This window comes from Tyto alba, unplaced genomic scaffold, assembly GCF_018691265.1.
Source record: "Tyto alba isolate M040663 unplaced genomic scaffold, T.alba_DEE_v4.0 Super-Scaffold_14, whole genome shotgun sequence".
Taxonomy (NCBI): Eukaryota; Metazoa; Chordata; class Aves; order Strigiformes; family Tytonidae; genus Tyto; species Tyto alba.
In genome coordinates, this window is record NW_024881276.1 from 19,293,604 (window position 1) to 19,311,952 (window position 18,349).

An 18,349-nucleotide genomic window follows, 5' to 3' on the forward strand; every position below is an offset into this window, starting at 1 on the left:
TTGAATTCAGTCACTCATTAATTCCTCTAAGACAAGGTTATGTCTGTTTTTACCCCATTTCTTCTTAAGAAAGCAGAACAAAGTCCCATTTTATAGACTCATGTTCAAGTCTTCTTTAATTATTTTTATATTCATGCTTCTCTTATACTAGCTTCAGCAGATATTAAACATATATCAAAGTAACAGCATGAAATAAATAGTTTACCAGGTATCACTGGTTTTGCCCTTTTCTGGATATTCACAACCCAACACTTACCATTTTTCAAGTAGTCAGTTCTTTGCTGTTTCAGAGAAAGACAAAATATTCCACAGCACACTCACCTAACTGCACAATGCCATGTGTTGGAAGACCAAAAGGAAGAGAAACTGAATTTACTCTGGACCTCAAACATCTTTAAAATGTGTGAAAGCTATTAAAACTCCTTCTGTTACCAGTGACCAATAATTATCCATTTATCAATCCATTCAGTTCCATGACTGAATTATACAGGTTTTCTTTTTGCTCTATTAAGCAGTAGATAATTATGCTGTTTATTTCTATTCTGTGAACTAGATAGTGCTCAACCACTACTGCCTTTCTACTAAATTCTTTAGGATCATTTGAATGACTGAATTTGTTAGAAAACCCGGTGTTGAGGAAACATATTGTCATAATCTTTGTACTGATTTAAGGATAAAAGCATTAAATATAACATTAAGTAATTAGCAGAAACTTCCTCCTTGTGAATCAAGACCAATGTAATGAAATCCTCAAGCAGAGGGAGTTCTTGTCACATTTCAGTCTACCATCCTGTGGTGTGTTTCTATGATGGGGGGGGTTTGGTAGCAAGGGAGGGGGCTACAGCGGTGGCCCCTGTGAGAAGCTTCTCAAGAGCTGACCTGGCTCCAAGTCGACCCATCTCTGGCCAGGGCCAAATCAATTAGCAACAGTGACTGCACCTCTGTGAAAACATATTTAAGAAGGGGAATCTGGGAGGGCAAGGGGAATTGTGAGGAGAATTTATGAGAAGGACATCCATGTGAACAGCAAGGTCAGTGGAAAGAAGAAGGAGGAAAGAGAGGAGGTGCACCAGAGCAGAGACCCCTGTATCCCATGGTGAGATGCAGGGCTGCCCCCCTTCCACCCACGGAGATCCACGGTGGGGAGCAGAGGCCGACCTGAAGCCTGTGGAGGAGCCCACACCAGGACAGGTGTCTGCACTTAAAGGAAGCTGGGATTCTGAAGAGATAAGTGGACCCCACTGCTGCAGTTCGGCTCTGGGAGGACCGCAACACACGGGCTGACCCACGCCAGAGCAGCATGGAAATGGCTGTGGCCCGTGGGGAGGACTCCCTGTGGAGAAGGTTAATGAAGGACTGTTTGCAGTGAGAGGGGAGCAACAAGGAGCAGGGGAGGAATGTGTGGTGTTCACCCCACCTCCTGAGGAGGAAGGAGCGTCGAGCTGACTGTAATCTCTATCCCACAATTATTTTTTTTAATTGACCAAAACCCGTAAGTTATATAAGCTTACCTTTCAGCCCCACATTATGAGTATCAAAACCAGAGAAATAAATGCCGGTTTGGGAGGAAAACCATGCCTTTTATGTAACTAATTTATACAGGTGTCATTTCTTTACAGTCCTGGTAACACACATCATATGCAACAATACCAGAGAGGAAATATAAGCAAAATTAATGTTTCTAAAATGCACTGAATCACTGATTCTTTAAATTTTCAATTCTATTTCTTATAGGTGACCTCTTCCAGCCTCAGTGCGACAAGGCACATGATACTTGTGTTGGTTTGGGGATTTTACTTTTTTCTCTGTGGTATTTGTGTTTGGAAGGAAAATTCTCTCTCTTCCAGACTAATCAAGACATCAATGTAAAGCAAGAACATGTCACAATTGCTGATTTCCTTCAGACAAACAAAAATCCTTTCCTCAGTGAAATGAATCCCATTCTTTTCAAAAGCTACACCCATGGTTCCTTACAATGGTTAACTTCTCTCTATATCTCTTGCTGCCTGAATAAAATGAAGCCATGCATGAAAGAATTCAAATGGTTTGGATTGACGGCTGCATTGATTTGTTTTTAGTCTAAAGTTAGACTTTTGTTCCCTAAAGTTTTTAAAGTCAAGATTTTCTCCTTTTCTCTAAGGAAAGGTTAAAACTCTGAGATTTTGTGCATTTGAAACAATAATTTGGATGAAAAAAAAAGCTCACAAAAATTTGTAACAAACTAGAGAAAGGATCGGATATATCACGGAGCTACTAAAAGCCTCAGATATTTCTTGATATAGGTATAATCAAATAGCAGTGTAGAAAGAATTGTCTCCCTACTCCATTCATTGTCATAATATTTAGTCATTTCCTACCATTCCTGCTTTTTAATGAATTCTCAATACAGATGTGCACATGTCTCACTGAAACTGCTGCACAGAGAAATTAATATTCTCTGAATAAAAATTTACAGCCATATTTAGCTTTTACCATAGAATTACAGAATCATATAAGTTTGGGGTGAAAGAGATCTTTAAAGGTCATCTAGTCCAACCCACCTGCAATAAGCAGGGACATCTTTAACTAGATCAGGTTGCTCAAAGTTCCATCCAGACTCACCTTGAACACTTCCAATGATGAGGCATCAACAACTTCTGTGTGCAATCTTTTCAACCACTTCTTCAAACTCCCTAAATTTCTATTACCACTTCCTGTAACTCTTCTACTGTGTTTCCATCCCTTATTTCTTCTGTAATACATAAGCCTCAGAACGAATACTGAGAACTTGTAGCTGAGAACTTACAAGACATTCTTCAGTTGCTGCACAAAACTGCAGCAACTTTGTTCCAGAGGTGAGGAAGAATGCTGATTTGACAGTTATGAGAAGTACAAATTGCTAGTTTGTGTGTGAGAAGCTCTTTCACGCTACCAGGACTTTTGAAAGGAGGCAGGGATCAAAGGATGTTGTGTTATTTTGGAGTAAGCAGAAAAAATAATGAGTGGTAGAAAGCCAAAAAAAAAAAAAAAAGAAAATGAAAATTCCCCTCTAATGCTCTATCACAGTCTGGTTAAACCCTGTAGCTAGAATCTGATGGTTCTATTTCACCATGCATTAAAAAATCACATTTGCCTTTCTGTTATTTGTGAAGAGCAGGCATCAAATTTGAAGTAATATAGGACCAATTTTGGAGGTTATGATATACCAGTATTAGCATGAGTAGACTCTTCTTCAATCTGACACCATTATTGTCACAGCAAATTAATCTATCCAAAGAGTCTCTCAGCCCTTCTCTCACATGGATTCAGATAGAAACAGGAAGTCAGCACTGAACATCTGTGCTTTATTTCCCCATGGGTGGTTAGGAATAAGAATGTTGTAGTTATTTAGGTGCAACAGAGTTTCAGTATACATGCATGCTATCCAATGGATGTATTAAAGAAAAAAAAAGCTGTACTAAGCATTGACAAGCACTACATTCCATCACATTGTTTTGCCTTCCCTGCACTTCCACTAAAAATTACGTCTCAGGTATATAGCTTGTGTTTGGTAATACAAATGAAAAGTAGAAATGTCTTTTATTAGTTTCAGACAGAGAGAGAAACAAAGCTAGTCAATTTAATTTTGGATAAAAAGAAGTATGATAGACCAAGTTTTCATCTATTTTAACTACAGCTAGATAAAAAAGGAGAAACTTCTTTTTCAGTTTCTTGCTCACCTAATTTGAAGGACAAGTGTCTCATTTATATACTAACACGTTGCAGAAAGGATGAAGTAGAGGTCTAGTCCTGCAAACTTCTGCTCATTGGAATAATCTCAACTATACAAGCTGAAGTCCAGAGAACATTCTTGTGATAGCACCTTTTACAGCTAGAAAAAAAAAGGTTCCTTTTTGTAATAGCTTGTTGCTTTACTTTGCAATATTTTAAAGGCAACAAAACTTCAAATAATGCATTTTGAAAAGACATTTATGATCTTATATTATAAAAAGGAAACTATTTGAAAAGTCTAGTAGTCACAAATTTTAATAATTCAAATGTAGTTTAAAAGGTAGCTTTACTTATGAAATCTTCACACCAAGATTTTACTTTTTATCTTTTAGATTTACTAGTATTACTGAATAAAAGATGAGGGGTGGGGGGGCTCTATTCCTTTCTAATAGCTCTTTGTCAGAAATAATGACACCTGAACTTTATACCCTGGATATAATACTCAATAAAAAATAAAAAATCACAGTTCCAGTTCAGTTTGTTAAATTTTCGGGGGGTTCTGCTCAATTGTTTGATGGAATTCACTTTTAAAATATTCTACATATTTTAATTAACATATATATTAAATATTTTAATTTTAAATATTCTACAATTATTGAGCTAAATCAATCACAAAATTAATAGTGCTATGCTTAGAATTTAGCAAGTAGAGTGAGAACAAATGTCAATTAAGCCAGATGTACAAAGTCAATCAAATTGTAAAGAAGTGAGTGGCTTGAGGAATCTGCTACTTCACATTTATAGCTATTATTCCAACACATGATCTTTGGGAAAATTTTCCAACTCTAAATCTTTTAACTTACATGCTTTTTGAACAAAGTAAATAATGTAAGAAACAGAAATGGACTTTGAATGTGCATAACTATGTTGTTCAGTAAAATACACTGTAGAATTATGTAGGAAAAAAAGGTATTATAAATCTGAAAATTAATATTAGATGTTCAGAAAGGCAAGGAAATGTTGATTTTAACCCTAATATGCTAAGGAAGACATGGAAACAACTTCAACAAGTACTACTCGAGAAGTAGTAAATAAGCCATCAATTTTTTAAATACCATGATAGAACATAAATTACCAATAAATCAAAACTAAAGGTTTATAGTGACATCATATTTTTCCACATTATTGCTATTAACAAATCAATGAAATTCTAGAAAATTTGATTTTTTTTTTTTTGATTCACTGTCTTCTGTCATGTGTTCAGATAGAGTATGTTCTGAATATAACATGATAATCAGTAAGATATTTATGAGTTACTATTAAGTATCTAGAAATATTATTTCTCTGTCATAGTGTCTAGAAATATTATATCTCTGGCATAGGAATTTAGGTCATGGACCAAGAAATCTATTTCATGTTGTACACCTTAGTGTTTATGTATGTTATACAGCTAACAAAAAAATGATGTTCCAAATATATATTAAAAAAAAAAAATACCAAAAGCTTAGAATTCCACATACTCAAAATGTGGAAAAGACAAAAAGTGAAAAGCTTTTCATCAGTATTAACATCTCTTCTCCTTTCATTTCCCTTTACTTCCCAAGTTGGAAACTATTTCCTGGAGCAATCACCAGCAAGAAAGCCTGAGCCCTATAATCCCAGGTGGAGCACACTGAGGTTCTGAGACTATTTTGTGTAGGTATAATTTGGTCATTCCAAGGAGTTGTGGGTGAACTGAGTAAGCTGCAGGCAGAAAATCTTTAATAGCCAATATGAAATCAATGATCTAGCAGAAGGAGTGTTGAAAGTGGCTATTAATTTCACTAGGATGTCAAAAGGCATAAACCTGGTACAAGAATTACACTGTGTCAAATTTCAAATCCCTGGGAGATGACAGTTAAAAAAAGTGTATGTCTTCATGGATTTTGGTTAAACTTGGAAAACAATGTGTTTTTTTTTCACTATCCATGTTTCCTAAGAATGGAATAAACAAGTTTCTTAAAATCTATACAAATGATATAAAAGAAATGTAAGACACACATTCAGCAAAGGAAATTTCAGCCCTGTTGATTTAAATATACCATAATTTTAAACATATGGGTTTTCATATATGGAATATCACACAGCTTCAGTAACAATTCAGAATGAAATATAGATACCAAGTAATCCAAAATCTATTTCCTTTCATAAACAATGAGTCACTCTTAATTTAAACAACTATCCACTTGTGTCAGTGTTATTAAAAAAAAAAAAAAATTGATGAATTACCTCCTTTGTCATGACAGCAATTATTCTTACCTCTCCAAAAATCTCATCGATTTAGTCTCTTCGCATATAGGTCTTGTTTATGTGACTCTGACCTTTATTTTGCCCTTCTCTGAATATTTTGTAATTATTTTATATAATTTCACAATATTTAATATTATTTAAAAACTAAACATAATATACACAGCTAAGCTGTACTACTTATTGAGAAAGTGTTCTATTCTGAACGTATTATTTAACTCTTACTAGAGAATGACAGCTGTTTCCTGGATAAAAAAGAACATTAAGAAAATATTTTTAAGGTATAAATCAGTCCACAGCGAACAGAACTATCGAGACTTTTAAGTGTCAGGTGTAATTGAACTTGTTCCTTCACTATGACTTTTATTTCACCCATCTGTCATCATTTCCTTATCATGGCTCTGCTTTATTGTTTAGCACCTCTGATTTTTTTTTTTTTTTTTTTTTTTTTTTTACGTTTATTCCTATTTCCTGGTATTAATCAAACTAAATTGTACTTTTCAACTTCTTCCAATTTACTGCACACTCTACCCAACATTTAATAACTGCTTCAAACAGCACCAGTTTTCATGCAGATTTTAAGTGTTAACCTACTAGTAACCTTCTGTGTATAAAATTTGCTATACAATAAAATTGCAGCAGATGTGTGTGTAGCTACTAGGCAGAAGCTTTTAGTCTTAGAAAGCTATTATAAACTGGACAGACTTCATGGACTGTTTGAAATGAACTGAAGCTCTTCCCAGCCCATGAGTATGGAGGGCTTCTCTCTCTCCTTCCTTTCTATAAAATCTGTATTCTAATAATTGTCTTCTGTGTATGTTGACTTGACTTCTAACTCTGGAAGTCCTCATTTTTCTTAATAAAGAAATTTTTTAAATATCCATGCAAACTATACTTACCAATTCCTCTTTATTCAACATTTATGAATTCTTCTGATTCTACTAATGAATTTAAGTTGTTTTGTTTTTAAACACATTATCCAAACCATCCTATGTCTATATAATAAGCTCTATAATTCTATTTTAATGAATTTTATTTAAAATCAGTACTTTAGAACCACAAGTTTAACAGAGTGTACTGGTATATTATTAGTAGTACTAATATGAAGTTACAGGGAGATAATGATAATTATCCAAACAATTTTCTCCTCCAAATTACTCTGGAAATATTTTAAAAATAACAAGCACTTAAGACAAAATCTGAATGCCTCCTTAAGTGACAAAATGTGGTTGTCATTTTATAGCCAATTAAAGTTATTATACTGTATTTACTATTTTGTAAAATATAAGAATCAAAATCCTTATGAAAGTGTGACAGCAATGATCCGAAATAATGATACACAAAAAACTCACAGAAAGAAAAAGAAAGAAATACTTTGGGTTCCTAAAGCCATAGGGTTGCAAATGCTGTAATATGTTATTCTTTGCCAAATAAAAGAGAAGGGAACGTTCCATAAAGCCCCTTATGACTAGTAATTTGATTCCAAAGGTCCTGAGAAATGTTAATTATATTTAGCAGACTAAAGGAAATACTTATAAATAAAAAGATAATGGCAGATGTCTTGTCTCTGGGATGATTCACAGTAAGGAACATGTTTTTTCCCTTGTCAGCAATCTATTATCTACAGTGAAATCTGGCTGGGTCTGTGTCATTACTCAACAAATCTCATTTGACTTTCCCAGTAACGTTTCACACTCAGTGTTCCTTACTCAGATCTACTTAAATCTTGGGTTTATATGCTCAAGCTATGGATAATTAAGTTAATTAATAGTGTTACTAATCTGAATATAAGAAATATCAGAGGCTAAAAGCATAAAATGCCTTCAAATCTTCCAGGATGGTATCCCTGGAATGTAAAGGAGACAGCATCTTCACAAAACCTCATATATGACTAAAATTTTGCATATTTGAAGAACAGGAAAAAATGTAATTGAAATGTTGAAAGCTTCTGGGACATACACAAGCACTCAAGTTAAGTAGCCTTCTTTTCAGTAGGTCTGAATATCAGCTCATCTCATCTACCCAAGAAAGCACTTAGTGTGTTTGACATGTTTAGGAAATGAAATGAAGTGAAATATATGTGCCTATATATTGATATTGTATGTTATTTTTTAACCAAGTAGATTAATTTTCTATATATTAAAACCAAATGAAATACATTTATACACTTCTGAATTGATAAGTGGCATATCCCTAAGTGTTTCAAATTAGTGTTCTATGCATGCATAAGAGTTGACCCTTACAAATCCATGGGCCCAGATGTTATCCACCCACAGGTATTAAGAGATCTGGCTGATGTCATTCCGAGGCTGCTCTCTATAATCTTTGAAATGTCGTGGAGATCAAGGGACATCCCAGAAGACTGGAAGAAGGCTAATGTCACTCACATCTACATGAAGAGCTTATAGGAGGATCCAGGAAATTATAGGCCCATCAGTCTTACTTCAGTCCCTGGAAAAGTTGTGGAACAAATCCTCCTGGGGACTATTACAAGTCAAATGAAGCAGGTGATTTGGAAAAGCCAGCACAGATTCATCAAGGGCAAATCATGCTTGTCAAAACTGATCACCTTCTACGACAAAGTAACCTGACTGGTTGACATGAGGCAAGTGGTGGACATCATCTATCTGGATTTCTCCAAGACTTTCATTACGGTTCCCCCCAGCCTCCTCCTAGAGAAACTGATGCATTATGGTCTAGACAAGTTGGCTGTGCTGTGAGTGGGGAACTGGCTAACAGGCTGCACCCAGAGGGTGGTGGGAAATAGCCCTTATTCAAACTGGAAACCTGTCACAAATGGGGTCCCCCAGGGTTCAAAGCCCAACACTGTTTAATATCTTCATCAGCGATCTGGATGACCAAGCGTACCCTGATGAAGTTTGCTAATGATACCAAACCAAGTGGGGAAGTGGACACTTGGGAAGGGAGAGCCACCCTGCAGGAAGACCTGGGTAGGTTGGAAGAGGGGGCTTACAAGAATCTTATGAAGTTCAACAAGGACAAATGTAAGGTCTTGCACCTGGGAAAAGATAATGCAGGAGTGCAGGACAAGCTGGGATCTACCTGGCTGGGGAGCAGCTCTGTGGAAAGGAACCTGAGGGTCCTGGTGGACAAACAGCTCACTATGAGCAAACAGTGAGCTGCAGTGATGAGGAAAGCCAATAGAGTGCTGGGTTACATCAACATGGGCGTCAACAACAGAGATAAAGACATCATTATCCCACTGTACTCAGCGCTTGTCAGGCCACACCTGGAATACTGTGTTCAGTTTTGGTCCCCCACTATGCAAAAAAAGATGTGGACAAGCTGGAGGGGGTCCAGAGAAGGGCCACAAAGATGATCAAAGGCCTGGGAAGCCTGCCATGTGAAGAAAGGATGAGAGAACAGGATTTGTTCAGCCTTGAGAAGAGATGGTTTAGGAGAGAACTTATCACCATGTTCCACTATTTAGAGGGTGGCTACAAAGAAGATGGAAACTCCCTTTTTACAGAGAGTCACATGAAAAAGAGAAGAGGTAATGTGTACAAGTTACTCCTGGGAAGATTCCAATTGGACACAAGAGTACAGTTTTTCACAATGTGAACTATCAGCCACTGGAATAATCCCAGAGAAGCAGTGGATTCCCCAACACTGGACACTTTTAAGATTCAGCTGGACAAGGTAGTGGGCTATCTTGTCTACACTATCTTTTCTAAGAAAGGTTGGACCATAGGATCCTTGAGGTCCCTTCCAACCTGGTATTCTATGATTCTATGATATAATTTCTGATTTATATGTCAGATTATTGCTTTTTTTATAGAGAACAGCTGCTACAATCAAAGAAAGATAATACAGCTAACTTTCTATAAATGAAATCCACTGGATGGCATAAGAGTGTCTGAGAAAAAAAAAAAAAAAAGATACCACATATAGATGTGTATGCACAAATTCATGTATCTCATACACATACCCCATCTATCTCTCATGTTGAAGAAAACAGCTTCAAGCAGTTAGTTATCAATAATGCCTTTGGAGATTTTGTAAGATGGTTAACAGAAGTGAACAAAGTTTTAATTTTTAAGAAAAAAGGATAACAGAAAATCATTAGCAGCTGAAGTGACAGTAGCCGTTGGGGAATGATTCACCTCATTGCTCTTGAAAACAGAAATCTGAGTGCTAGAGATGCGAACACTGGTTTATTTTCACTACCTGGAATTTGTCTTTATCTGCCAGAGAAAGACAACTTTCTGTAAAAATTCATTTCCTTGGCTATTTTCGTACAAATCAGTCACCAAACACTGTGTTACTGACAGATCTATTTGAAGAGTGCATTTGATTACACTCAGTTCTAAGTTACGGATAATTGGGTTTTACTGAGCTGCAGCAGAAAACCACTCTGAATAGCATGCTAGGTTACATTTCTTGATAAGAATCACTTAATACACGCCAAATATGTATTTCAATGTGCAAAATTAAAAATATACTTTTGGCAATCCAAACATTTGTAGAATGATGCTTTATAATTATATGTATGATGGATTTGTTACAACATTACATGCTTTTTGTACTAACATGAAAACTAGCAACAGCACAGTTGTTAGTAATCATGAATAGCTGGAAAAATTCCACAAATTACTTGTAATATAAAAATCTGTATAGAACTGTATGTTACAATATTTGGTATGAGTACTACTGATTTAATAAACCATTTAGAAAGGGGATTCTGGCTGCCAGAATCACAGATGTGTAATGTGTACAGTAAATTCCCTGTATCCTGAAATAAGACACAGTAGAAAACTTCAAAAATAGTGCTCTGTCAGTAGATTAAGAATTACCAAACAAAGGGGAAAAAAAAGAGAAAAAAAATCAGACCATAAAAATATCTATATTTAAAAAACAACAGGAAGCAACTCAAATTTTAATGAACTAAATGAAGATCCTACTAGAAATACACAAGATGAACTAGAAAAAGAACTGTTAAGAGTGATTATGCAAGAAGTTACATATATGAGAAACCACTTTCTCAAAGAGCCAGATGGCTTTCCATATTAAACCTATTACATCATTGAAAAAGATTATAGCTAAATGTATAATAGTATTCTACAATACAATGTTCCTGCTAAAATTAAGAATATTTTAAAAAAACAACAACAGCAAAAAACAAATGCCCAATAAGTATGGGCCCTACTGCAGCTTTGCAGCATTACATATATAAAGCAAGTGTCCTCAGAAAATAAGTTTTGCAGTCACAATAATATAATTAAGTAATGAATGGGCACAACTATGCCATGACTATGACAGTGATTCTTAACATGAAATTCTACTAAACGCTTTCTGATATGTAGCTGTGAATGCAAATTAGACTTCTTAAATTCCAGGTAGGCTGTTTCTTTTTAGCACACTCATTTTTGCTATGTGTTAGCAACCAGAAATACGTGTTAATGCTAATTCTCTAGTTAATAAATGTATTTATTTCAGCATATACATCTCCCACTAAATAATCTGGATCTTGAACAAGACAAGTAGGTTGCCTGAGATAATCACCACACAGGAGAACTTTAACTTAGTTTGAGCAATTAACTTAATTTTCTAAAACTAGATTAAATATATTCAATTTTTTACATTCATTTACCTTTCAGGAAGCATTTGAAACATCCATTGCAAGTAAGGATTATTAGCTAAATTCTGAAGGCATTTTATCCCTACACTTGATTATGTAATGAAATCCATTGTAAATACAACCAATTCTCTATGGGGAACTCAAATATTATGAACTTCATCAATATGAACATCATCAATAGCAGACAAGTACCATAATGTTTGCATTTATAAAAAAAATTAACCTATTTTGAGAGTATATCATTAAGTCAAATTTACTAATCCTTTGATCTATGAACCAAGATTTTCCATACAATCAATTGGAGTTTCATCTTTGACAAAACTGTAATAGTTAAATTGTTTGTTAAATACTGTAAGTACAGTGATGAATTAAAACTGATGTATGCCCTAATACTTAAAAGAGCTTATAATAGGATAATGGAAAAATTGCAATTGTTGACTTCATGAGATAAAGAGACAAGACTTGATCTCTCTATTTGATTTTTCCACTCCCTAAAGCTTAAAATGAAGAGAACAACATTCCTATGAGCTGGTTTCAGCAGATTTACTAAACATGACCATAAAACCTTTACACTTTATTAAATGCTAGATGTTATCAGATTTTTGCTGCAAAACTTCACATCTTGCTATTTTACTTCCCTTTGATATAAAAAGTCACTTCTACAGTTATCTACAACAATCAAAATCAATTTTTAATTTGTATTTTATATTTATCCTATTTGATAATGAGCAATCAGGTTTAAGTGTTACTATACATATTTACTTTGTAGAAAAATGTTCAAAGCAGTCACCACTGAAAGACTGTTGCAAATAAACTTACTTTTCCTTTTAAGGATTAATTAAAATGGATTCTTTCTGAATGGGAGTGGAAAAAAAAATAAATCACAAACTCAGTTTTAAAACACAAAGCTATTCATGACAGTTCCATAATTTGATTTGTGCAAATCTATCGGGGATAAAAATCAACCACAATTTAATTTCAAACCTTTCCCAACCAGCTGCTGAACAATTTATGCACTACTTTCTTTTTTTACTGCAGGATAATGACAATGATAAATGCTTTTCACTGGAAATAAATATTCATTAAACAGGCTCAGATCAAAACTATAACCTTCCAAAAACCCATGAATGTGCAAGATCCATTTGCCTCTTCGAAGAGATTTATCTGGGAGGAAGATGGAACTGTGCCCACAAATGCATCTCATAACAATTTAATAGTTAAGTTAAATTAAACCTATGGCAGTACTTGTAACCTCAGAAATCAATATTATTAAAGTTGGTGTCAACTCTAATAGTACCAAATATATGTGGGCGAACAACGGATTAGTTATGGATATAAATCAGATAAAGATAACCCAAATGTAAAGTGTTAAGAAGCAGTAAAAGCAAGTCATCTGCTAGTAAACTGCTTGAGGTAGGTCACCGCTTTTCCATCCAACCTAGTAATGAACTTAAGTTCATAGACAAGTACCAAGTGGTAGCTCATTAACCATAATTTACATGGTCTTTGACTTTTTATTTTTGTACAGAAGAGTCATTCTATCAAAAAGGATTGCTTAAAATGAAGAACGAGAATAACATTGGCATGTTGTGTGCTTCAATACTCAGAAACACTTTAATTTACAGGTACTAAATGAGAAGTGATAAAAGGAACGGCCTACTGTTATTTCACACAGTCATATTATCAGTTACATGCTTCTTTTGCTCCAATACTTCACTGTTACACTTCACTACACATACTATACTGCCTTGATAGGAAACTGAAAATACCCTACTTTTCAAGAGCTAATAAGAATATTGATATGTGTGTGTGTGTATACAGATGCCTAAAATGTAGAAGATCTGTTCATGTATAAGAATTATAAATTATGTGATTTTATAGAAGCTAATAGCAGCATATGGATGTGGTTTTGTTACACTTCCTCTGTTGTAGAAAGCGATAAATGGTCTCCTACAGAGGACAATTCAGAGCACCTAGCCAGAGCCCCTGCTCAGACTCTCCCTCAAAGCTTCTTTCTTACAGCTGACTGTAGGCAAATTCCAGCCTCTTTAGGCTAACATTTCTTTTTCTTAAAACATTTCCTTCCCCAAAATAATCACAGAAAAATGGAACTGTGGTCTCTTCATTCTGGATGACAATTTATAATTACTGTAATTATATACAGCACTTAAGCATGATTTTTTACAAGGCTTTCCTCACACAAACATTATTCTGCAAAAGCAGATAAGTCATTCATCTAATTAGGCTTACAACTTTAATATTACTCACTTCTTACATCAGTTCTGTGTTGGAAAAATACCACCCATTTCAAGGGATTTCACTATTGCAAGTGATGAAGAAACCAGGCAGTAATATTTAAAGTCATATCAACAATACTGAATTATATTCTTCTTAAATACAGTATCTACCTATTGGACAATATTTTCTGTTTAGCTAATTAAACTGTGATAACTGCATGGAGTACAGCCTCAAACAGATTTTAAGCTTTTTATGTCTAGCATGGAATACAACAGCTATATTTTACTTGCTATTGTTTCCGTTTTAATAAAAAATATTTTAAAACTGAACACTAAAATAAAGCTTCCAAGATTAGGTGTAGAAAGGGTTATTTACTAATTACTTCAAATTACAAACACACAAACAAAACTTTAACCACAAATTCACAACTTTACACAACTACCCCTCTCCATCCTTCCTTTACCATTCAAGGACATACTTTTCAGATACTCTAATGCTCTTCCAAATACTGTTGAAACAGATAAAAATAAGCAAACTCTTCAATGTTCTTATACTTTGCACCAATGTGCCTTCATATATAAACATCCATAAATGCACACATCACAGATTGGGGCTGAGCATTTATAATACAGACAACTCAGAGTGAGCACAGGCTGCCAATATACAAAAGCCTAAAAATAATGGAATCCAATCATTGTAAGAAAAGCTTTCTATCTTACCTTGAGACACTCTTCTTGTTTGAAGAGATCCTCACAATCCTTTGCCTGCAGAACAGGAGAATTAAGGCGCTCTTCTACTTCAGACAATGCTTGCAGAAGGTGCAGGATCTCTGCCAGGTACGTAGAAGGCACATGAGTAGTTTCCCCAGTCATAGTTTCAGTCACCACAAAAGTTGTATCTTCATGAACTGTTTGCTAGTATAGATATACAACAGAATGCTTCCTTTAGTTTCTTAACAATACACAAACTTATAAGTTAATGCAATTTCCAGTTCACAACCTAAAAATAATTAAAAATAATTCCTAAGGACAAATGCAGGAAATATTTGATGTTTCTGACATAGATCACTCACACTCCACTAGTCTGTTTGAAATGGCAAGTACTAAAATTAATACATGCAAAAGTGTACAGACTCTTCTTCTACTCTCCAAAGAAATGAAGATAGGAAACACAAGTGTACATTGAGATTATGGTATTACTGAGATTTTAGTGCTAGCTTCTTAATTTTAAATCATCACACCACTTTAAGAATCTGTCTTTCATTTTAGAAATTCCATGCATGCCAGGCCTAAACTACTAAATCACTTCAAGGTGTCAAGTAAAATAATGACTTGTGTAATAGACACAATTTCTTAAATAACATGCAACACAAAACTAGGTCAGCTCAGCACTTTCAACACTATACTAAAACCTTTCTCTTTAAACTAGAAAGTATAATCCAGAATTTCATGATTTGAAAATTCTTTAATGCATTCATACTTCTAAAAGAAATCCCAGCAACACACCTCTTCAGGAAATTAAGATTTATTTTTTTTTTTATTCTCAACAAATATGAAATAGACATCGTATTCTGAAAGCACACATATACACCAAAGGTAAAGAAATCTCAGAATATTTTGAATCCAATAAAATAGTTGATCTGTGACATTTGGAAAGATACTGACATTTAAGGTGACAAAATAGTGACTGTTTATATAAATTCTGTAAGTTTCTGATTTATGTGTTTATGGATCATAGATAAAAAGTAATATCGAAAGTGTCCTTTGGAGCAGAAGGAACACTGATTGCTTCTTTTATCTCAACTCTAAATACATGATCACCCGCAAATCCATTAGAAAAGGCATAATTTAAAAGATATAAATTATCTATGATTTTGTAAGCATAAGTTATCATTTATTTGTTTTGTCACATCACGTAAAATTCCTAGTATGGGTCCAAGATCCATTATGCTTTATGTCTGTCTTCTCAAAAATATAAACTTATTGAGGACCTCAAAGAACTTTTACAAGCAATTTCTGGCAATCTTCCTTTCAAAAATCATATTATTTAGATGTTTCAGTCCTAATACAGATAATCACAGATTTTGGAGCCATATATTTGAAAGACAATGAATTAATGGTCCTGAAGAAAACAGTATTGTTAGTTAGCTACACAGTATGTAAAAGAAAACAAATTTAAACAGTATCTTACACACACAACTCAGCAAGGTGTCTCATTTTAATTTATCTATTTGAACTGTCCATCCTTTTATGACATGTTTCTCTCTTCAGTTACTGTGTGGAGTCATTTCATTTTCTTTAGACTTAAAATATGCATATATGCAATCTAGATGTATGCATATCACATATAAAGCCCATAAAGTTATCTGTAGACTTGTGTTATTCTGCTGCAATTCTTATGCAAATTTAATTGCTTTGCTTACACTTTTCTCACTAAATGACTATCTCAGTACATCTGCTAACACTGAAACCTCTCAAACTACCATATCACTGCTATAATTTTTATTTAAAATAAATTGCTTAAAAAAAAATGTGTTTGCCCCCTATATGTTTCATGAATCACATGCTCAACAAAAATAGCAGTTTACCCCAGTAAACCTAAAGAAAAAGCTGTCCCAGTTGATTAGAAAATGGAAGATTCTCAACAGGCCACTGAAGCAAGCAGCAATACATTTTAATTCCTTAGGACTACACTGTGACAATTCTACGTGTAGCAAAGATCTTTAGACCCTCATGAGGAACATTTTAACTATATGTATTTTTTATTCTTTACTAAGAAGACAGAAGATTTATATCCACAGTAATTAAAAGAGCATGCTAGGTGTGCAGTTATTCACTCAAAATTAAGTCACATGAAAATGTAAAGATATATATAAAATATATATATTATATATAATTAGCTTATATAGCTGTATTAGTTTTATCTATTTTTTTTAACCCAAATTTAGGCTAATAACAATGTAGACATGTACACATACATGTACACATATACATGTATACATGTGTACATAAAATAAAATGTGTCTTCTTGCTCTAAATATTTCCTAAAACAAGAAAAAAGTCAAACAGAAATCTGATGTGTGAGTACTTCATGAATATCATGCTTTATTATTTATAGTAGTGCCAAAACTGGTTATCTTTCAAACACTACTACAAAGAACTCATATAAAAGCACTCTTGAAGCAAAATTAATTAACACCTGAAGACTGGACTGAACGTGGTATGATATATATGGTATAGTAATCCCTCAAAATATGTGTAATATTTAACACCTATCAATGTTAATGAGATGTATGCAACCATATATTCATAGTGCCCTTTACAGAAAACATTACATTGATATTTCTCACAGCTGGATGATTACTCATATATTTCTACAGATTACATGACTCAGAAGATTTCTAGTTCAAGCAAACCATTAATGTTTATATTGTCAGTTAAACTACAACAAGATAAATAAATAAATGGATTGATATTTGAAAATAGAGGCCTACCAGAACCTGCAGTCGTATTTGGCAACATTGTTTAATACCTTATTCTAAAAAAAGAGTAACAATCGAAATTTATTAGTTTCTGAATACTATTTAGATAAAAGAGTTGGAAATTTGATACAGCTACAGAAAAAAAGGATTAAATTTCTTTGACTCTAGCAGGTGTTCAATTGGTCACAAGTGATTCTTTCCTTCTATTTTTCCCTCATTGATAGTAGCATAATGGAACCCAAGGCAGAAGTTGGCATCTTGCACTAAGGAGTGGAGGGTAGGCATTACACAGAACTGGCATTTAATCATTCAAAAAAGGGAAAAATTTTGGCTTCTCCCTATGTTTGCTGGAATTGCCTTACTGTAGAAGATAAAATGGGCAGAGTCCTTCCCTATATTCTGGACAATTATCTTTACTAGAAATATATAGCTGAAACTGAATCATATACTAACATATTAATTAGAAAAAACATTTAAAAAAAGGAGAGAGTAGAAGTTGGGAACCACTACTATTAAGAATAATATTCATTCAGTAAAGATATATGTCATTGCTAATGCCAAAATGGTTCAACAGAAGCAAGGTAGGTTAACATTTTATCAGGATTAAAAATAGATAAGAAAATGGAAATTAAAGTTTTAGGAAGTCATTTGAGAATGGTTTTGAATAAGTTGAATCTGACAAAGTGGCAGAATATGTTAGACAGTTACTTGAAAATACTCAAAGTCAAAAGTATTTTAAAATAATATATAATACAAATGAGCTGTTAAGAATGATGGTGAAATCCTGGTGTAAATGGCCACTTCCTGTATTGTTATTTCTGTAAAATACATTTTTATTGATATTAATTTATTTTGCATTCTTACTTGATGGACAGTGATATACTGATGTGCTAATTTTCTCTATTATCTGAAGAAACAACTTCTTTTGGGTAAGGCTTATTATTTCATTTATTGCTTTTCACAAGGTGTCATCATCTCTAGAACAGTAAATAGAATTTTCTTCCCCATGATTACATGTTTTTAATTACAGTACAGGATTTTTCCATAAACATGAC

At 33.9% G+C, this 18,349-nt stretch overlaps 1 protein-coding gene across 18 annotated transcripts in view; it reads right to left on the reverse strand.

Annotated features, from left to right (window-relative positions):
* DMD (dystrophin) overlaps positions 1-18,349 on the reverse strand; it is a 1,076,492-nt gene that overhangs the window by 641,690 nt on the left and 416,453 nt on the right. For all 18 annotated transcript variants that reach the window (XM_042788288.1, XM_042788292.1, XM_042788293.1 and 15 more), the window contains one exon: positions 14,533-14,727. In XM_042788288.1, coding sequence (XP_042644222.1) covers positions 14,533-14,727 — 195 coding nt within the window. The remainder of the gene's footprint in view (positions 1-14,532; positions 14,728-18,349) is intronic.